The 23,277-nt window shown below is 38.3% G+C and overlaps 1 protein-coding gene across 1 annotated transcript in view; it reads left to right on the forward strand.

Moving 5' to 3' along the window:
* FBXL17 (F-box and leucine rich repeat protein 17) overlaps window positions 1–23,277 on the forward strand; it is a 151,916-nt gene that overhangs the window by 70,010 nt on the left and 58,629 nt on the right. The window contains exon 7 of the mRNA XM_081930594.1: window positions 22,021–22,097. Within this exon, the coding sequence (XP_081786720.1) occupies window positions 22,021–22,097 (77 nt within the window). The remainder of the gene's footprint in view (window positions 1–22,020; window positions 22,098–23,277) is intronic.

The raw sequence follows: 23,277 nt of genomic DNA on the forward strand, positions 1-23,277 counted from the left end.
TTTTCTCAGAAGCAACAAATTTCTGCTTGAAGGTTCTTTCCCAATTCCTTTTTTCCTTGCTAAAAATAGTTTCCTTTGAAGGGATTTTTAAAAACTAACATCTTGTCAGACTTGTGTTGTTAAATATAAGTCATATGCTCTTATCTTCTGTTATCTGGAAAAGAGCATTTATTACTGTATGCCCATTATGTTTGTGTTTTATTTTACTTTGAAATTAGGTTTGGGCACAACTGGTGATCGTATATCGCTAGAATCTATTATTAACCTTTTATCTCTCAGTTATGAGAAAATGTTCTTCTATCCATGAGTTTTAATGACCATTAGTTTGTGCCCTAATATTGTTAACCAGATGCATTCCTTCCTTTTCTTTCAGCCTGGTTTTAAATGGATTACTAAAGTGGGTTTTGGTTTTTTAAATTTTACCTAGGAAATAGCAGTAAATGAAATTCTTTTGAGCTTATATCATATAGCGCTTCAGATTATTTATATAAATATATAGATCTGCCAAAAAGTAACTTTGCATTATATGTCTGATTCCCTTTCGGGGGGAAATCACTCACATACAACCACTTTAAAAATGGGCAGTCTTTTGAAATTTAGTTACGGCAACCATATCTCTTCAAAGGTGTAACTTAGATATAAAAATAAAATAATTAAACACATTTCCTTTTCTGTGGTGCTGTCTCCAGAGCTTCTGCACAGAGAAAGTATTTCCACTTTCTCTAAGAATTATAACTATTTATGATTCGTGCATTACAAATATTCTAGGCACGTTGTTTATCCATTCAGGGTCTGCTGTTCAGAAGACTTCTTCCTTGATCTTCTGGTCTTCTACAAATACAGGTGTGTGTAGAGGGACACTCCTGTTTATATAACTGTTTTTGTATTACAGCTGAATGTTAGCTGACCGCCAGCGAACCATGCATGGTGAGAATACATTTCATAGCATCAGTCAACACTATCCCTCTGCTTGCCTTTATGCAACCATACTAAGCATAATTACATGGCAATCTAAAGTTCTCTGCTACCACCACTGCAGCACCCAGTGACGCAGCTCCACCATCACACCCAACCAAGGCAGCCCAAATGCAGTACAATTGCTACTTGGTGATCCAGTGACCAGGGCTTGGGTCTATTTTACCCTACTTTCCTTCTGCCTGCACAAAAGTGGAACCTGTCAGTTGCCAGCCTGTTCATGTGTAGCAGTTTTTATGTTCATTAATTAAGATCGTTCGTTTCCCTTTTAAAATAAATATTTTAAATACCTATTTAATTTTCTATGAATTCTAATGGACAGTTTTGTCACAATAGGAATATTTAAGGGGGGGAAACCTTGTAAGGAGGGAATGTATGATTAAGGGAATGTATGCTTATGCTTTTTTTAAAAAAAATGGAAAGAACAGTTTCATTTCCTATATCTCACCCACCCACTCTATTGCAACGTTTAGCTTTTAACAAGTGCTGGCCTAGTATAATCATTGCATGGATGAGATTAGAACAACTTCCACTTGATTGAAAAGCACAGAGCTGGGACAGTTTCCTGAACCAACCAGGCCTGTGGGGGATGGATATTTACAGTATTTAATAGCAAACCAACTTCTGAAGCTGTTAGCTAGTTTTCTGTGCTGTCAGCAAACAGAATATTGTTTTCTGTTCTTTGTGTTTTAAATGCTGTTCAGGGAGCTGTGTAAGTTATAATTGATGCTTAGGAAGAGACTCAGAATTTTATACTCTTATAAATTGGCGCATCTACATCAATGAGATTGGGAAAGCTATTTTCCCATGCGTATGGTAAAAAATACCATCAAACTATTTACATTTACAACCCCCCCCCCCCCAATATTTCAGTATGTCACAGAACTATCTTGTTGGTCCAATTACAGTAGTAGTAAAGAAATCAGAATAAGGAAAAGCTTTCCCACACTGTTAACAAATAGTACAAAGAAACCATATGTGTGATACATTATTTCTGAATGAGCAACTTCTATCTTGGAATGCTAACCTTCATAGGATGCAAGACTTATATATAAATGTCTTTACAGTTGCTGCATCTTGTAAATAGAGTGGATAACATTAAACAAGTCACTACTATATCTCTCTGCATTTCCAAAGATCCCTTCCTCCACCTACACAATGTTATTTGCACACAAAATTAGCATTCAGACATCACAATCTTCATACATCCAAGTACTCTGAGAACTGCGTTCAGATGTATAATGAGGATGCTTCTTTAGTGGCTTCCTAGGTCTGAAGACAAACCCCAGGCTGCAATCCATAGGCTTTCACCCCTGGACAGGCACTGCGCCTTAAATGCCTGCAGAGGGAAGATAATAGAATTATAGAGTTGGAAGGGACCATGAGGGTCATCTAGTCCGACCCCCTGCATTGCAGGAATCTTTTGCTCGATGTGGGGCTTGAACCTATGACCCTGAGATTAAAAGTCTCATGCTCTACTGGCTGAGCCAAAGAAATGAGTAGTGCAAACATAGTCTGGAGCTAGGTGTTGGGCTCTTTGCTCAAGTCAGCATTCCCCTTTCCCCCATCACTATCTGTATTTTCAATGTACTACATAAGATCCTAGGTATCACAGATTGTGGTGATGTGATCCTGGGAATACAGCAGGGCAGAAATTCATTGGGCATGAGCTATTGAGTTTGTAGGCCCAACCTCTTCCAGGGCTCTCCTGGTAGCAGAATAGTGTTTGATGGAGCTAGCAGACACCAGCTGTTCCCTTGTAGGTAAAAAGTTAATGTGATTTGGTTATATTTTGACTCCCGACAGAGAAAGCAATATGGGCATCCTAATCCTGCCAGACCTTATTTTATTTTTTAGGAAAAAGTGTGTTTCTATAGATCTGATCTGGATAAAATAGAGTACCAGCCCACAGGTCAAGGGTTTCCCATGCTAGGCATAAACCATGGTTTCCTTTTGAGAAACTGCCTAATCTGGGTGCTGAGGATACTGCTTTCCAATCATTTCATTCGTACCTTGAAGGCCAATTCCACAACATGGTACTGTTGGATTTCTGGTTGATTCCTTAGCTGCTATGGCTTGAGATACTGCATGATTTTATTTTATCTCCAGTGCTTCTAGCTATATACATGAAACAAGAGAAATGTCATTCGTAGAGATGGTGTGATGTGGTTTGCCCACCCCAGTAAAAGCCTTTTTAGAAGATCTGGTTGTAGACTGGGATGGGGGAGTGTCTGTTGATCTCCTGCGGCTCAGAGCATCCCTTAAAAGGTTAGATCATGTATAATACAGCTTTGTTTCAGTTATCCATAATCTGGTAACCTCTCTATACACTAATGTGTTTTGCTTGGGACAACCTTTGAAGCAATCAAGAAATTTCTCTTAAGTTCAGAATAAAGGTACAAGGCTGCTAATTTGGACTGAACCCATCATGCCAGTGTTTCATCATCTTCACCGGCTTCCAGATCCTTTTAGGGCCCCATTCAAGGTGATGCATTTGACCTTTAAGGCCCTTCTTGACATGAGTGCCTGAGGGATAACTTCGCTCAATTCATTGATACCTTCTTTGGAGGCCATTCTCTAAGTGCCACCCCTTCTAGAACCCTGGCTGTGAAATTCCCTCACAAGAAGGCTTGCCTGGTACCTATTTTGGTGTCTTTAGCACCAAGAAAAAACTTTTCTGTTTTCCCAGGTCTTTTAACATGATTTAGCCTTAAACTGTTTTTTTATTATTATTTCTGCAACAGTTTTTAGACTATAGTTATTTTTTTATAAAATAATTAATATTTTAGTTTTTTTGTTTCTTGTTGTGAGCCACCCTGAGAACTTTGCTATAGGGCTGCATATAAATACTGTAACAAAAAAATAAATAAACACAAAGTAGGTAAGGTGTGTTTTCCAAATATTGCCCGTTTTGCCTATTGTCTTTCTGCTCTATACATCTTCCTCCCCTTTCATCCTCCAGTGATGCTTCACTCGGGAGACGAGAACTCATATTTTTATGTTCCTCTGAAAATCTACAAGTTCCTTCAGGCAGAGTGCTTATTCAGAGCTCTTTGTTGGAAGTTTCAGTCAACTTCAACAAAGCAGCTCCCTGAATGTGTGCAGCAGCTCCTTTACTGTCAAACGCATAGCTGCCAGAGCACGTCCGGATTGTGGACATTATTATTGTGTGCATTTCTTTTCATGTGAAGTAAACTTCATTTGCTTGAACCAGTGGAAAAAGTAAAGATTCAGTCGTAATTAATTGATCGCAAGAATCAGTATGTGTTTAAAGAGTTTTAGCATGCGAAGGAGATTAAGAGTAAAGTAAAAGGTAAAGGACCCCTGGACAGTTAAGTCCAGTCAAAGGCAACTATGGGGTGTGGCGCTCATCTCACTTTCAGGCCAAGGGAGCTAGCGCTTGTCCACAGACAGCTTTCCGGGTCATGTGGCCAGTATTGCAATGGCAGCACCCTGGCCCCCACTCGATTTCTCTCCCCAAAAGAGGAAATGGAAGACTCAGCTTAGAGACATATTAAAAATATATATGAAGCCATGAAAGCAGGCATTCTTCCCCCTGCATTCCATGCTTTGATTGTAATACCCCACTCATGGTTTTTAAGCAAAAAAGAAAGTGCCAAACATTATCAATAATAATTAAACCTCTGATCATGTGCAGCTTCTCCTTTTAAACTCACTAAACTTGTTGATTTTCCCCACTGCTTTAGGCCAGTCACTCTTTGCCTAGCCTACCCTACAGGGTTGTTGTGAGAACAAAAGAGGGGAGGCGCTTGAACCAGCTTTAGCTCCCAGGAGAAAAGGCAGAATATAAATGTAATATAGCATTCATAGACAAAAAGAGGTGGTGAAGAGAACAATAAACACCAACACAAAGCCAGAAAAGCAAGCATGCCTGCCTTACATGTTGTGACTGCTGCATTATATCCACCTACCCTATGCTGACAGTTCAACATTTCCTATTATTCTTATTTGAGCACTTTTCAAATTCTACAAACTTAGGCCAGATGAAAGATGTTTATTAGGAGAAGCCACTATAGAAGAACTACAGAAATAAACAGGTGGATATGCACAGTCCTCCTTTCTGATTGTGGGGAATCTGCATTACAATATTCTGATTTTGGACAATATGAATTAAACCCTTTCTTAGAATTATTATTTTGGTTAAAGGATTGGAGCTGTAATTTTGAAGTTATTATTATGTTGCTTTATACTTTATACTCAACGTCTTCTTCCAAATAATGGATAGTATAAGTTAGTTAAAATTCAGTCATGATTAAATTTTCATTTTGGGCCTAGGTACCTTACAGTATTCTGGGTGCAGCTTGTTAAAATAATTAATAATCATGATAACTTTTCTAAAATTCTTCTAACTACCTGTTTCTGATTCCCTTTTAATTTTTGTTCTTACTAATAATGTTTTTTTTTTAAAAAAAATGCACTGTGGTGGTATGTAATATGTTTTTAATGTTATTTTTCACATCACATTTGCTCTTCTTTTAATATTATTAAGAAAGGGGTTAATTTTTTCTGTTACGTATTAGCGTAGATTGGTATGAAGAAAATGTTTGGCTTAAGTAAATACAGACTTTTGAATCCAAGCTTTAAGGAGGTTTTTTTCTTCCTAATATTTAGTGATAACAACATCTCAAGAACAGAGGTAACTCAATTTAGTTGAAAAGCTGCACTCTTTAAATGAGTGGAATTAGCTGGAAATAGTACTACATTAACACACCCTGCCAGCGGCTGAAATCTGCACACAAAACACTTTTTCATGTTTTCCTTGAACTCCTTTGATTGAGCCTAACATTCAGCTTATGCTGAATGAGCTCTGTGTCAACCTTGGCAGGAACTGAAGAATATTGATATCTGTTGTAATGAATAGTGGAAGAGCAAAAGGCTTAAGTGAGCTGGCACAAGTACTGTCTCAGTATGATGAGCTAAACACAGGCATTGTTCAGTGAGCAGCCTCTGTGTCATTTTGGAAATTAAATCTTGGCTGGCTAACATTAGGTCTGTGTACACACATTGAATTTCTTTGTCTGTTTGCTGTGGTATCCATTCATAATTAAACATTTCAAGCAAAGTTCTAAAGAGATCCTTGAATGCCTCCTCCGCCTTTAAATATGCCTCCGAAACAAGCATTTGATGCAAGGATGACATAGCCCCTCTCCCTTTTATTTGGTAACATTCCTCGGTTCACATCAAAAGGCCCAAGAACAAATTCTTACGCTAGATATAGTTACAACTGAAAAGTAGTGAGGCAATTTATGGCTATTTGCAGTTAGCATCAAGGCTGTGAAAAGGATTTTTGCAATAGTATTCATGTTTTGTGACACATCTGTCTCCAATGCCTCCTCGGTTTTCAGTGGTGCTTCTGCTTATTTCAGAATAAATCAGAAGTCAATCTGTTGTTTGGATGGAGTGCCCTTGAAAACCGAAGCTTTCCCTTGAAACAAAAAGCAAAACAGAGTAAATTAATGGCGATGGCTAGAAGCTTTCCCTTGAAACAAAAAGCAAAATAGAGTAAATTAATGGCGATGGCTAGTGAATCACCGCTGCAAAACCGGACTGAAAATATTAGTCGAGCCTTTGGTGTGCACTCTGTTTTGCACAATCGCTTATTGCGGCTTAACAATTCCAGAACTTGGTTCTCTTGTTCTGCATGTTGGAAGGGTATCTTAGGAGAGTTTAGAGCCAGTCAGCAGTCCTTGGGAAGATGACAGGCTTGCTTCATCTCTCCTTCATTCTGAAATAAAAGTTCATTTAAACAAAAGCAGGGTTGTCTCTTGCAGGCAAAAGGGTCTAATAATCCCAGGAAAAAACAAAGTGGCCAGTGAAGGACCACTAGATAAGTATGGGATCTGAAGAAATAATGTGGAAGCTACACATATAACAGTGCCTGAAACCCTGTCCAGGAGACTGGACAGAATAACATCTTCACAGGACCTGTATAATCCCTGTTTTGCATAAATAGGGGTTGTAGTACCCTGAGGTAACCTCTGAATATTGTAGGAATGGGTTCTTCAAAGACAAAACGCTTTTTTGTGTTTAAATAAACCCAATACTTAGTCGCTCGCATTGCTTTGGCTTTGGTTGCCACTTCTATGGACTGGTTTATCTTCCTTCAACCACCTTTATCCTCTCCCCTGTTGGAAGACAAGTCTGTGGCAGTGTGGAGTCTGTGAAAGCACAGTAAATATGTTATTTACTCAGATTAATGTATCATCAGCATCTCAGATTTATTTTTATTTTTCCTAAAAGCTAGAGCCTCCTATTAGGCAAAAGGAAACTAGCTGGTGCTACTAAGGGACTGGGTGTTCCAGTTATTGCTAAAGAAATAACTAAATAACTGAGGAGTTTTGTACTGTTTTTTCCTTTGGTGCAACTTGAGGGGGTTTTGTGGGTTTGGGGCAGCAAACCAGTCCAACCTGATTTATGTAGCACCTTCCCATTTCCTTTGAAACAATCGACTAACAATGTCTGGTAAAATCCCGCCCCCCTGATCTTCTCTTTTTATGCTTAAACATCCAGTGTGATGAAGAGTTTTGATGAACTCAAAAGCTGTCTCGCTTCTTTGTGACCATTTACCTAGACCAGGGATATATTAGAAACTTGGTTTTGAGCTTAATTTACTCATAGTGATTGCTATTTAAATAAATTAAAATGCTTGAAAATGTATGTTCTGGAACATCTTCCCATTTTTTTACAATCCTGAATTGTTGACATGTAACAGTAATGCATTGCATGCAGCTTTGTTCCACCTGGGGCACATCTCTTGTGTACTCTGTAGTCTATCTAGGAGCATTTGACATATTGGAAACCCACTTATTCACCCCCGATATCTTACTTTTCATTGCCTATTAGTTTTATTAACAGTTAAATTGGCTTAGGCTTGTGGGTTCTCTTAGCCCTCTAAAAGCCGTGGTCAAAACATAAAGCAACCACAGCTTTATGTTTCTTTTTCCACAATGTGCATTATTTTATTCTATTTTTAGTTTCTCTGAGATGCATCTAGACTACTTACCCAGCATCCAAATGATCCTCCAAACGATGTTTTGGAGGGTCACAAATCAGTTTTATGTACATAAGTTCCCCCTGCCTCTCCTTTATGTGGCAGTAATGAATTACTTGCCTGCAGAGGGCAGAAGGGACTGACTCACTTGGCGCATAATCAGCAGTCATAACTGCCCCCTTTACTCTAAGGCATTTTGTATGAATAAAATTGAATGTAATGTGTGGGTATACCTCCTAGTTTAATCAAATCAAATTTCTCTGTTGCATCAAAATGTTGCAGATTATGGTCCAATTAAACTGGGAAGTATTTAAGTCACAGGTGTATGGAGGAAAGTATCTTCCATACTGTTGTTGGAAGATCATCTGAATGTAGTCTTGGGCTGTATTTGGATGCAATTTGAAACTGTGCTTTAATGTTACATCAAGGAATCTCAGGCTTATGGGCTGTTCCCTCCTGTCTCCTCCTCTGGTATGGCCATGAAGAGACGGTCAGAAGTTTCTCTTTTATTTTCAACTAACCACAGTTATTTGTTATGTCCAGACCTGAACAACTTTTGTTTAGTCTTAACTATTGTTCAGGGAAACAAGCCAACTTCAGTATTGACTTATTTCCCAAGACCACTGTTAAGATTAACCACAGTCCCGGGTTCAGACATAACAACAAACCACAGTTAATTGAAAATCAAAGCAGAAAACCCTTTACCAGGAAAAGCGAAATGCATGAGTCTGAAGTTTGTGCACATAATGCTAAACCATGATTTTAGCATTATGTCCAAACTAGATGGTTGTGTAGAAGCAGTGGAAGAAAGCCCGTTCTGGAATTCTTTTGGGTATGCCAGCTCAGAGGATATGAGAGGCATCCTGAACGTTAAGGCTGAAAGTGTGTGTTTTTTAAACCGTGAACTGCTGACAGTTCCATGTGTCTGGCACTTTTTTCAGCTATCGAACAGCATCGAGATGACTAGGGGGGTGAGACAGGGTTGTATTTTGGCCCCCACATTGTTCTGCCTATTCCTAAATGACCTAGAAGAGAACTTAATGGACCCAGATGGACACATTCCAAAAATAGGAATGAGAAGGACCCCTTTGTTGTTGTATGCTGATGACGCAGCCATCATCTCGCGTTCCAGGCCGGGCTTGAATTATCTGTTGAGGAAATTTTCTGATTACTGTTCTGGAAATGGTTTATCCATTAATTATGAAAAATCTAAAATCTTAGTCTTCGAAAGAAGATTCTCCCAGTCTAAATGGGTGCTGGATGGCCATAACCTCGAACAGGTAAAATACTTCAGCTACCTAGGGCTCACATTCCATCATACAAGATCTTGGAAGCACCATTGGCAAACCTCCCTTCAAAAGGCGGAGATTACAAAGCTAGCCATACATAAATTCTTCTTCACAAAGGGCGGCAAATATGTTCCAGCAGCCTTAAGGGTTTTCAACGCAAAGCCCGTTTCCCAACTCCTGTATGCAGCAAATGTCTGGCATAATGGGGACCTGCCAAAGCTAGATGGCTTTCAGGCAAAATTTATACGATCTCTGCTGCAGGTACCTAACTGCGTCCCCAACTCCGTACTTCTGTTGGAAGCTGGTGAATGCCCAATTTCAGCTAGAGCATGGTGGGCTGCCCTAAGACATTGGCTCAGGATTTCAGTGTTTAATCTAGGGAAGGGTCTGTACCAACATATCACCAATGAGGAATTTGTCAGCAAATGGCAGAAAACCATGGCTAAAAAAGCCACCTCTATTGGTCTGTCTCCCCCCCAACTGTATTACCTGGGCTATGAAGGCGCCCAAAAGGCTTTAAAGCAAAGATTATGGGACAATGCACACAGTGACTTGCGATCTCGGTCACACGCAGTCTGTAGTCCACTGGCAGCAGGAGTTCAATATGGGTATGTCTTTGAGTTAACACCTTACATCAAAAACCTGACAGTACCTAACTATCGAAGCCTTTTCACCAAGGCCAGACTGAATGTCTTCCCCTCTGCAGTGCTGGATGGTAGGTTGAGAGGAGTTCCCTACCAGGACAGACTTTGCTCGTGTGCTCAAGACATCGAGTCCATAAATCATATTTTGTTACATTGTGCGAAGTATGAGCAGGCCAGGGCTGAACTGATACTACCCTTGCTGGTGCCTTTCCCGGGAAAGTCAGAGGCTCACTATGTCAGGTTCCTACTGGAAGACCGGACAAAAGCTAGAACTTTGGCAGTGGCAAAGTTTTTATCGGTGGTTGAAAGAACAAATGAGCCCAATATTCCAAACAAAGTGCTTGATTAACCTGGAGGTAGGCTGTATGAACTCTGTATTGATTTGTAATGTTTTGTTGGTCTCTGGACCGTAATAAAGATTGTTTGTTTGTTCATTTACTTAAAGGGGCCTGTTTCTCAGCATGCCCCCGGTTTGCCTATAGAGGCTGACAATCATCATTCCAATGTCAAAATGCCTTTACTCTGGACTCTAATATCAGATTATTAAGGTGTTAGCTCTCACGTAAAGGAGGCCAGAAACTCTTCTTCTCTTCAGTCAGAATTACAGTTGCAGATAGAAACAAGCCTCCTCTGGTGCTGTCATCTGTCAAAGCAATGCATGGACAATTGTATGTCAGGTTCCTGTTAACAACAGCGCAATTGCTCTATTTCTGCCTCAGGTAGACTTGCTCAACTGTGACTCGGTGTTTCCTATTCAGTCGACTCTCTAGGAATTTCCAGACGTTAGATTTTTTATTTTTTTTGTAGAAAATTATTATTTGAGAATTTGAGAGGGCAGCTCTAATATTAGCAGCATTAGCCCAGGGGCAAGGAGATTCTGCACCCGGATCAATGTGCATAGTGAAGTTCCTCTTTCCCTCACTGGGCACTCAGAATGTTTTAGCTGTATTTCTAAGGATGCCAAGTTGAAGATTCTTTTGATTCAAGGAGGCAGTTTGCGTCATGCTAAGTTCATGAATAGTTTGCCATGTTGTATTTTTAAAAATATGTCAATAAAAAGCACTTTCTGTGTAAAATAATTTCTAAATTATATTAATACATGGGAACTTTAAGAGAGTTCTTTCTAGATATAATTAATGAAATGCCAGATTTCTTTAAAAGACTTGCAGCATTTATATGCCAAGCATATAAACAATCATATAATTAATTTTGTATGTTAAAAACCTTGGAGACTTTTGTAACTTGTTTGTGTACCAGAGTCCTACCCCAGAGGTTTAACTTAGTCTCATAGCACTTAATTTGTATAGAAAATAATGACTTAAAGAAAAGCATACTAGGTTGTTAGTTTTGTTTCACAGATTGGCTTTGCGCCTTGTGTATTTTTGGTGTACCTTGAATTCTAGCAGTTGCCTTTGGACAATATTATATCTTATATACTTTACTGACCTGTTTTACTCATGGGTTTAACTGCAATTTTGTGGTATAGACTGACGAGAAACCTGCAGCACCTTGCTATTTGCTCAGGGACAACTCTCATTTTTTACTTATAGTTAATGACTTATTCACCTGGATGCAAATTAGTCCTTAGATTAATTTATCCTGAGAAAGAGCACCTTGCATCATTTTTTGAAATTGCCCTCTTGTTCCTGTTTCGTATATTAAAAAGTGAGTTATTTCTCCCCAGTTTCTTTTAGATTCAAGTTGGATAGAAATTGTGTTTGCTTTTGTAAATTTTTGCTTGTAAACTTTTAAACATTTTTGCTTTCAGTTAACTGCAAACACACACAATCTTTATATAATTATCATGTTCTCTGTACACAAATCCTTTCCTGATTGGGGGTTGGATGAGATCAGGAAAAAAATTATTTCTCATTTGGAAAGAGAAACGAGCTTTGACTAAAATTTGGCATTTTCTTTTTTAGGTAGGACTTATTTAAAATACAAGTAAAGGCCATACAATTAAATATATATTCTGTAATTCTGTAGGGGATGAATTGCACTGGTGTCTCCCAGTCTTTGAATGGATTCCTCCTATTTCTCTGTAACCCCCCAAATCTGGGATCATCTGGAGAAGATTCACAGGGTATGGGGCTGAGCAGGGTTTTGGGAAGGAAGAAGACTCATTGCACAAGCAGATGTCCACTCATACATGTCATTCTTTTGACTTTTAATCCACTTCACAGAATTTAAAATAAAACTGTATGAAAATTTAAATAAATATAGATGCTCCAAAAACACTCCTCTGGCCTAATTAATGAGCCATTCCATGTAGACATAAAAATAAATATTTCAACTAAGTCTTAATATGTAAAATATCTAGGGTTGCCATATTTCAAAAGGTGAAAATCCAGACAAAAAAGTTGTTGAGTTTTTTTGTTTTTGTTTTTACAAAATATTTTTAAAAAGAGACGTTTTTGAGGTACTTTTAAGGAAGTTTGCCAAAATCGACATTACCGACATGGGTTGCCATACTTCTGGATTTTCCTGAACATTTCAGCGATTTCCACCTGGGCACACCTTCTGACAGCCAAATCCCAACTATGTCCAGGAAATTCCAGGCGTATGGCAACCCTAAAAATATCCATGTGAGGTTTTGGGAACAAAATCAAACTAGTGAATAGTCTTAGGTGTGTGGAATTGTGCAGGGACAAATGATATGTGTGGATGACTGATTACTGTTTTCTGCAGCAAATCAGTGAGACTAAGTTGTTGAGAAGATACTTTCAGATTTTCAAAGAGAAGTTTAGTATGCACTAAACTTAAGGATCGCTGGTAAATGTTTGGTAGAGAAATCAACAGATAGAAAATAAATAAATTATGTATATATCATTCTACAGTTTGAAAAATGGGGGTTCTGCGTGACTATAGTGTTCAAAATTTGCCTTTGTTAAGTGGATTGCGGGCCTATTAATTGTACTATATTTTTAGTTTTAATTAGAGCCGTTTTTCTGAGACTAAACCTTTTTACCATTAGGCTTTTTGAACCCTGTGAGATAAAAAGAAAGAGTTATTTTGGAACATTATTTACACGATTTTAATTAATGATTATAATCTCAGTGGTCACTTTTTGCAAAAGAGCATTTAATCCTTTAACCAGTTTTCATGATTTGCATTTTTCACAAACACTTGGGCCCTGCAATGTTATCTCTATTTCCCCCCCTTTTTAAAAAACCCCCACATAATTTTATTTTGTTCCCTCTTCAAACAACATTTCCTACCACAACACCTGTTTTTCATGCAGACTGAGCCGATAGGTAAAGAAGCAAAGTTTGCTTCCTTTTGCCAAGATAGAACATAGCTCCTGGCAAGGTTATGTTTGAAAACAGTTTTTCATGCAGGGATCGTATACAAGCAGTGTTGCTGTTGCCAAGATCCTCTGACTAATGAAGGGCTGGAACGATAGTGTATTCTTCTTCTTTTGCTTGCGGCATGAACATGTAGCATTTCTTCTGAGGAAAGGCATTCTGGTGTTTCAAACAAAGCAGGAAGTTTAACCTTCTCGGAAGAAGGTCAATGTTTTTACTGATAGTGGGGTGGGGAGAGCAACTTTATAAACAACATAAAAGATAAATTTTCTGCTTTGCAATAAGAGACACAAACAATGAATTTTCAGGATTTTTTTTTTCCAGTGAAGATCAGCAGGAAAGTGAGTATGTTTATCAACTTCTTTACCTCTCAGCGCCACATTTTGCTTAAAGAGAGCTGTATTAACGACTTCAAGAACCTCCTGCTGTCTGCGCACTGGCAATTTGAATTGTGAAGTACAAAGACATGATAACCCTTTAAATATCCTTTTTGTGGTCAGTGCACCTGAGAGCATTTGCAATTCGTTCTTTTCAAAATTATAATGTGAGGCATTTCACATTGGGAAGTACATACTTAGCTGTAGTTTGTAATATGCCAGATTGGGATTATGTTGAGAATAAGTGGCCTGTTGGGAATTGTGCAAATATTTTAGTAAACAATAAAATGGAGGCAGTCTAGTTTACAGACTGAAGGCTGGACTGGATGAATGTTGAAGTCCCTTCGAACTCCCTTCATGTTTCTATGAAGCAGTTACAGACAGCAATGATGGAAAGCAGTAGAGAAACTTTGCAGTAAAACGAGAAATGTTTATGAATTATAACTATAGCACCGATCAGGAAACTCTTTTAATCTTTTTGGGATAAACCAGCAACTAACTTGCTGTGATACCAACTGAATGGTCATTGTAGCAGATTTCCTGTCCCGGGGTCCTGACTATAGCTGCTACATCTTCCCAGATGTCAAAATGATGGTTCATGTGGGCTTTGAAGGCAGCATTGCTCTCAGTCCTCAGCTCAAAGTATATTGCTGTCCACAGAACAGCTATACTGTGACCCCTCTACATTTTCTAGTTAACCCTTGCATTTAGACCTGTCTGCAAGGTATCCAGTTAGCGTGTTTCTATGTGTCATATTCTGGAGATATTCACAGGCAGATTGGGGCACCAAAGGACCTGAACACAACAGCAATTTTATAAGGGAACTGTTTACTTCCTAATTATTTGCGAACACAATCTTTTAAATGCAGTGCTATAAAATGAGAACACATTCTCAATCCCAATATTCCAAAGATATACAAAGGAGATTGACACTGTGCTGCTTATACACAACATGAGAAAATGCTGTGTAATGCAGAAAAGCCATTCCTAAATGTCTGCAACCCTATTTTGCTTTGTTAATTGGCTTTATGCTCTAGGGGGCTTTAACGCTGAAGTGAACAATATATATGTAGCACATTGCATTCCTTGAGCCAAGTCAATTAATCTCTCTCTACTTTTCAAAATAGTTTCTGTTTAGCAGTTGTTGTGCAAATTAGGCTCATTGTAATAAACAAGGAGGCATTTGATAATTCACAAACCCCAGTGCAATAATCTGTAAAACCTCAGTGCTTGTACACACAAAATAGCGGTAGATGCCGCTTGGCTACATTGGCCATTTAGTCTCAGAGAGTCTGTAATTATACATTTAAATTTTGCAGGCAGATTTTTGTAATAAGATTTTTGTGCCCCTAATTAGGCTCTCGCTGCTTGATATGTATAGAATTGTGGATTATTTTTAATTACATTAATTTAAGTAATTAACCCACTCTTTTATAAGCAAAGAAACGAGATGGCAGCTCTTGCTGAGAAATGACTGATATGTCTTAATAGCAAACTTCTCAGTATTGAGGTCCAGCACCCTGATTTGATCAGTGGCTACAACTTGTGATAATATTCTGTGGCTCCACGGTCAGAGGCAATAATGCTTTCAAATACCTGTTTCTGGAAACCACAGTAGGGCAGAGTGCTCTTGTGCTGGGCTCCTGTATGCAGGTTTCCCACAGACATCTGGTTGGCTGCTATGAAAACAGGATGCTCGACTAGATGGGTCGTTGGTCTGATCTAGCAGACTCTTCTAATGTCCCCTTATGGATCCTTTAGCAGTCATGGGTGGCACTAATCTGGATCAGTATTGCAGCATGGGCCACTTCCCCCGATGCAACGATACTAATCTGCACACCTGTTGTTGTTGTTTAGTCGTTTAGTCGTGTCTGACTCTTCGTGACCCCATGGACCAGAGCACGCCAGGCACTCCTATCTTCCACTGCCTCCCACAGTATGGTCAGACGCATTTTAGTAGCGTCGAGAACACTGTCCAACCATCTTGTCCCCTTCTCCCTGTGCCCTCAGTCTTTCCCAGCACCAGGGTATTTTCCAGGGAGTCTTCTCTTCTCATGAGGTGGCCAAAGTATTGCAGCCTCAGCTTCAGGATCTGTCCTTCCAGTGAGCACTCAGGGCTGATTTCCTTCAGAATGGATAGGTTTGATCTTCTTGCAGTCCATGGGACTCTCAAGAGTCTCCTCCAGCACCATAATTCAAAAGCATCAATTGTTCGGCGATCAGCCTTCTTTATGGTCCAGCTCTCAGTTCCATACATCACTACTGGGAAAACCATAGCTTTAATTATACAGACCCTAGTAATGAACAAACAAGCATCAGAAGGCCTATTATTTGCTACATATTATAAATTCTCGTTTTAACTTTAGTATGTGAGTGGTTATGCTCCAGTTAGGCTTACACCTTGCTGTTCATTTAAGAAAAAGGCTAACATTGAATGTGAATGTTTGTACGGAGATACAGCTGTTTAGAGAAAATAAATTGCCATTGAGGATCAGGTTCAAAAACTTCAAACGGCTCTTTACATCAGCTGTAAATGCAGACTTCTTCTTCTTCTTCTTCTTCTTCTTCTTCTTCTTCTTCTTTTTCTCCTCCTCCTCCTCCTCCTCCTCCTTCTTCTTTTTGGCAAACCTTCATGTTTGCATTTGAAGGCAATCAACATTGTAAAGATTTAAAAGAGTATAATACTCCCAATAATTTCTGTACAACAATGAACTTGTTTTGTGTATGGTTGTATGACATCTGAACGGCATGTGTACATTGCTGCAAATCAATTTATTAAGAGAAGTATCTATCTTCTGTAGTATTGGCACAGAGCTTCAAAAAACTGTAATAATATTGTAAAAGAAACCCATTCATACTTATATTCCTAGAAATTTACACTAGAGAGAGAGAAGCTTTCTCTGCTGTGATAAACTATTGACTACATGTGCTCACTGTTACTCCCCAAGGATTACTTAAATTATAACCATTGTGTCTTGTTATTGGTAACACCTTGGTCTTTTCTTTAATTGCACTTCTGGGTAGGCCAGTCACTGGTCCTTCTGTCTTAATTATTCTTGGAATGTTCTCTCTCAATCTACCAAGTATCTAAGTAATCTTTATTTCACTTTATTCCTAAATCTTTCCCCTCATGTACTATTTGAAAATTGCGGAGGGTATTTCCTCTCCTCCTGTCCAGCCTTTTCCCTCCCAAATGTAATCTCTGCTTTTGTTTCTTTTGCTCCTCAAACCTCAGCATGTAGCTGGTACTTCAGGCATGCCCAGATGCTGTGCCTGTGAACCTTTGTAGGGTAAGACTGCCTCAAGGACAAGTCTGAGTCTGACTAAGGTGGAGGGTGATAGCTAAAGCCTCATCCTTCGACCAGTGGTGGCAGGCAGAAGGATGGATAGCCTGGTCTGTGGGGTTGTGCCCCTTGACCTTACTGGATTGGGTTCACTGAATATATATCCAGCTTTATAACAAAGTTGGTAATCATCATGTAGCTTTCTGTAATCTATTGTACATACATTCAGCTATTTTACAGAGAAATATCTATAACTGCAGGACTATAGTGAACCTCGCAAAGTACCGTATTTTTCCGTGTAAAAGATGCCCTCTACTTTTGGGGACTCCAATTTAAGAACATGGGGGGAGATGGCCCAGAGTTTTTTGGAGGGGGGTGCCGAAAATCACTCACCCGACTGACAAACGCTGCCAATCGCATGCATCACAGAATAAAACATTATTTTAGAGTAGAAAAACCTCATCTTATACACGGAAAAGTACGGTAAATATAGCTTTTCCAAGGCTGTTTTAGAGGTCTGATAAAGCACGACATATGAAGCGTATGGTTGGGACGGTTTAGGTAAAAGTACGAATCAGTAAAATAATCCCGATTTGTAAGAAAGAAAGGAGTTACAACGTCTAACCTTTACCTCATTTGTTAAATTCTACTCACCCCTACTAGTTTAGGACTAGAAATTGTTTAGAATGGTTTATTTTGGATAACAGTAGGTGCCTCTGATTTGAAATTAAGTTTGTATAATGATAGTAAAGAGGTAATATTGACATTCCAAAGCACCATGCCAGAAAATACAAAAAAAAAAAAGGAAATACACAAAACAATAAACATAGGCATTGGGATATCTGCATGTCACCTTAGTGTAAAACAAAATCTATACTACTAGAAAACAAGCCAGAGCCTCTTGTTGTGACAACCTGGGTTTGTCTCCAGTGTTTGTACAGACAACCAAGGTTTATTCTACTACAGTAATAGTGGGGGAAGAGTGCTGTGAGAACCTTTGAGCATCATCCACCTGCTTGCTGCTCGGTCACATAAAACCATGGTTTGTTTTTAAATATAGTTTAATGTGGTTTGCAAACCAGGCCAATAAATTACATTTCTTCACTAATAGGTTCAGAATATTCATTTTATGTTCACAAATAAGAACCCAATTCTGTGCTCAGCACTGCATTGGTACAATATGATAAGAACCTGGACACTGGCCCACAAATGGATTATATATGTACATTTCACCCCTTAATTTCAGACAGCCAAACCCTAGAAATCCCAGGCACACTGGGGTTCAGACCCACCATGTGGCCCAGTTAGACATTTGTCCTTTGTGAAAACTGCTTAGGTGGCTTAAAGCTGTTGAAAAAGCCTCTTAGTTAGTGGATGTGATCCCAGAATCATGGAGAAAGTGGGCATTTACCTGGGAGCTGCTAAAATTACTTGTGATTAGTCATAAACTGTGCCTTGAAGGTATGCAGCTCTTGGGCTGTGTAGCAATCTTGCTTCTGGGCTTCCCGAGGGAAGAACCTAGGCGCAAGGCAGCAACTTTTTACATTTCACCTTATATATTATTCAGCCAACAAAAGTAAATATATCCAAGCCATGTCTTTATTTTGTGGCTCAGGAAGAGAGTTGAACATTTTTATAGCACTATAGTGGCTTATGTTGCAGATACTCGTTCTCCCCCCCCCCATCCCATTATTTTTTTTCTATTCAAGGCCTTTTAAACTGTAGTGGGGCAAATAGATTAGGTGTTTTGTATCTTTATGACACCTCCAACTGTAGCTGATAAACGGCTCAACTTACCTGTCCCCTTCTGGCTGTCATTGTGTTTCTTAGTTGTATATGAATCAAAGTAGTAAGCTGATTTTTAAAATATGCTCCTTCGTCTACATTTTATACCTGCATCTCACAGAAATTCTACATGCATATCTAATTAAATAATTTATTTCAGGTGCCTTTATATCTTTCTATGGAGGTTGACACTTAGGGTATTTGTTCATATGATGTTTCTCACATTTTCTTTCTTCATATAAGAAGCAATATCAGTTTCTATTTAAACATTTATTTGCTAGTAGTGAATGTGTGCCCTCAAAGTATTTACTGCTAGTGTATCTCTTTCCTGCAATCCTGGCTTATGCATCTTGCCTGCTTTCTATTAACTCCCAGCCAGGAGAGTCGTTTTTTGCATCTAGATGAGAAGACAGAAGCATTTCCACACTTGCTGAATTCTCTCTGGTGCCTGTTCAAGGCTAAGTCCTTTGCCAGTGCAAATTACTTATAATACAACAGTTTGAGAGAGAGAGAAATCAAAATTTATCCAACCAAGGATAGCACTTTGTTACTTTTTATCAAGCTCAAACAGACAGCATTAATCCCTGGAATTATAGTCTACTATGAGAAGTCTACCTATTCTGCAGTCTTCTGAGGATAGAAAAATAAGAGATAAAGGGGCCAAAACGGTAAAGATCCTTAATGCTGATCTAACTAGCTTATTCTGGCAGCTATGCAGAGAATCCTATGCCTGGATTTATTTATTTCAATTTCTCTTTTTATATTGCTTACAGCAACTTTCACCATCTATGGCAGGTGAAAGTGTGTTTCATAAATACAGTGGTACCTCTGGTTGCGGACCCAATCCGTTCCAGGGTGCCATTCTCACCCTGAAAAGTCAGTAACCAGAGCGGCGCGATAGAGCACTTCTGCGCATGCACAAACCGCACAGAACACATCTGCGCGTGTGGCAAAGCACTTCTGGGTTTGCCACATTCTTAACCCGAAAAAAACGCAACATGAAGCGTTCGCAAGAAGAGGTATGACTGTAATGAAGAATCTGTAATGAAGAATCTTGCGGGACAATAAAAACTAGTGCACATATTAAGTTACAAACTTTTCTGATTCGTCCTTTACAGTACAGAAGCTCCTATCTTGTTCACCGTGGACTCAGAGGAAGGTGACAGCTGTAATCTTACTAGTGGGCTGCCAACTTTCAGGGATGTTGGGTTTCTATTTAGAACGGGTACATTTTAGGGACACCCCAAGTAAAGCTTACAACCTCAGTAAAAATGAGAGATGGGTGAATTTCCGAAAGTTCTCTTTCAATTAACGATTAATAGAGTGAAGTTTGTATAAGGGGGGGGGGGACATTTTACTAGCTCATCTTTGTAGTTAGATGTTGTTCGCAGTGAATTTTCATGCTTCCTTGTTTGCATTTTAAATGAGGTTTTTCTGTTTAGAAAAAATATTTACCTTGTTCAAATGTAACGTTCAGGTGGCATGTGCATTCTGATACTCATTCCAAATCTCATCAGGCTGTGGCTCTGATGGTGTCATTTCCTTTCATACCAAGGTGATCGAAATGCAGTTCTTTAAAGTGAAATGTCCTAAACCAGTCTCTGGCAGCTCCTATTAACTGAAGTGCATCACAAACAGTAACAAGGTCTCTGAGGACCACTTTCCTTACAAGCTGTGTAGTCATATTTCCTCATTAGCTCATTTCAATTGTCACTAATGCCATGTCCCAGGCTTTTGCAAAGTTGACCAAAAAACCCCATAAAAACTATATGCATGTAGAACAGACAATTATTTTCTGTAATTCAAGATCCTTTTGAATCCATTTGATAGCTTGTGGCTTACACAGTTTAATTAGTTAACATTCTCCCAGATTCAAGTCTGAATATAAGGAAGAAAAATCTTAGGGAAAATGCACAAATTGTAATGCACAATAGACAGCATCAACCTTTGATTTTAAAATATTTATTTTAGCATTTAAATTATTATGCTCAGTGCATAAAAAAACAGGAAAGCATGAATATAATCGAATTGCTAAAGTGTTCAAATGCACCAAAGTGGAAGTGGTGTTCTTAAATGTTTACCACTACATTTTGGCAGGAGAAGAATGTGTGTGTGTGATATTCTTTCTATACTTTATTGCTCTGTTACATAGTAACATTCAATGCTTTGCATTTGAGGTGCGTTGCAGTCACATGCAATGTAATATTTAGCTTGTAAGTATGCACGATACCATATTTCTGTGACTTGATAACTATGCTGATCAGGGTGTGTGCAGTTGTGTTTCCAGTTGTGCAGAACTGGAAATAGGGTTCTTGTTCTTACATTTAATGTTACAAATTTTAGTAGCTCTATGTGTGTATGTTTTGATATGAGGACATCATTTGGTTTATAGCTTTGGGAGCAATATTTCTTCTTCTATATGTGCCAGTTGGGTTGTAAAAAAGTTCAAACCACTCTCACTTGTGTGGTTTTTAAGATAGAAACATGGAAACTTTGTGGAGAACTTGCAATAGGTACAATACGTGATTGTTACATGTTGCAACTGTTTAATTATAAGCTGAGCACCTTGTCAATAAATTCATAGTGTTTCTTCTGAAACAAGCAAACATTGCCATTTCTAAAATGTATAACATAAAGGAAATGGTTCACACAATGGAATTTTGATTGTGTTTACTCCTATGTTTTTGTTTTTATAACTTTCAAGAAAAGGCTACAAAATGTAATAATAATAAACACAATTCTATAATTCTCTTACAAACTAACAAACACTTTGGAACTTAAATCTCCATTCTAATTAATGCATGTTTCTGTAGCTAAACATTTGTGCTCAAGTAGTGGGTGATATTTCATGCTTGGATGTTTGCTGACGTCTGTAATAATCACTTTGGACATACAGCAATGAATCAAGGTACCTAATTTGTAATTATTGTGAGTAGTATCTGAAGTTCCATTAAAATTGTAAACTGCATTATAATAGTATCTCAAAGTCAGATGAAGGTTAAAATACTTTATGATTATTGTTTTTACTCTGTTACAAATATTGTGTTACTATTCAACATTTTGTCTGAAATATTTGTGTAATATTTCAAAATTAAGAACACAGGACTGAATGATTTTTTAAAATCATTTATGTTGTCAAAATTTCTGTTTTCCATCTTGTTGAAATGATCAGAATCACTCGGATTGAAAAGTAAGGCTGTAATGTATTCTGAAATAGCCTCATATATACACACAACAAATTAAAAGTTTGATTTCTCAGTTAGTAATTTACATTCTAAAAATCTAGTAGTCATTGGTCTCTCATTACTGTATGTAAGCACTCATTAATCGAGATCTCTATGTATTCCAGATGTGTAGAAGTCATTGCTAAAGAAGGGCAGAACTTGAAAGAACTTTATTTGGTGTCCTGTAAGATCACAGACTATGGTATGTAATATTCATTTTTAAAACACATTTTATGCCATCAAGAAGAGTTAATTGTTGTTGATATTTTTAGATTTCTCCATTCTGAAAAGTTTGAAGAAATGTTCATCATAAATATGTAGCTTCAAAATTTATTTGTAAGCAATTGCAACATAATCTATTGGTCACAGTCACTGCCCACTATGGTGCGATGTATTGCATTTCTATTAAAATGATAGTAATTATGTCTAAATTTGCAACTATCTTAATGATAATAATACATGCACATTTTATGCAAATTGGTATCCTCTTTTCTCTCTCTCTCTCTTTTTTTTTTTTGAGATTTAGTTTCTCTTTCGGGCAATGTGTAAGTTGCCACTGTATTTGTTGTGAGCTTCCAGGCAACCGGTGGTTTTAAACTACAAGCCTGCCTTTGCTTTCATCTATGAGTCCCCATATGTTGTTAAACTACAACTCCCATCACCCCCAGCTAGCAAGGCCAGAGCTCAGGGATGATAGGAGTTGTAGTCCAACAACATCTAGGGACCCACGGGTTGAGAACCGCTAAGCACTTCCATATCTAGTTGCAGTGGCTTCCAGTGATCGAACAATAAAAATAATTGGCTTTTCAATAGAGCATTGTGCTAAATCAAAGCTAAGCTTTCTTAACTTGGATTTGGTCTCAATTATGTCTCAATTAATTCATTGTTCAACTAAACACATCTTTGACATATTTAAGGCAGCTTCAAGCATTACGTAGCAAGCTTGAAATATGGTGTGGGGCTGCTATCCAATCATGTTATGTGTGTATTCGTGTTTAAATTAAATATGACTCAGATAAGTAACACTTGGGGAGAAAAATGGGAAAAGCAGCTAAGTGGTCTAAGAGTTTGAATTTATTTTCCATGGTTTGTATAGATAGATTTTTTGCATGGGGAGGGGAGATTTGGACACTTCAGAATTTAGTGCTTTTATAATAGAACTGTATGGGAAACAACCAAGTTAACATTTTCAGCACTTAAAAGATGAGTGTAAAGTATTAAATATGGTTTTGGATCACAGAACCAACTAGGTTTAAGTTTAGTTGGATTGACTTGCACACTTTCCAGCTAAGCTAAGCTCTCACTTTGGGACAGGCTGTCAAGAAGTCAAGCCGTATATTTATTCAGATATATGCATGTTAAAAACCTTAATATAAATATTG

The sequence above is a fragment of the Podarcis melisellensis genome, assembly GCF_964234715.1.
Source record: "Podarcis melisellensis genome assembly, chromosome: 11".
NCBI classification, from domain to species: domain Eukaryota; kingdom Metazoa; phylum Chordata; class Lepidosauria; order Squamata; family Lacertidae; genus Podarcis; species Podarcis melisellensis.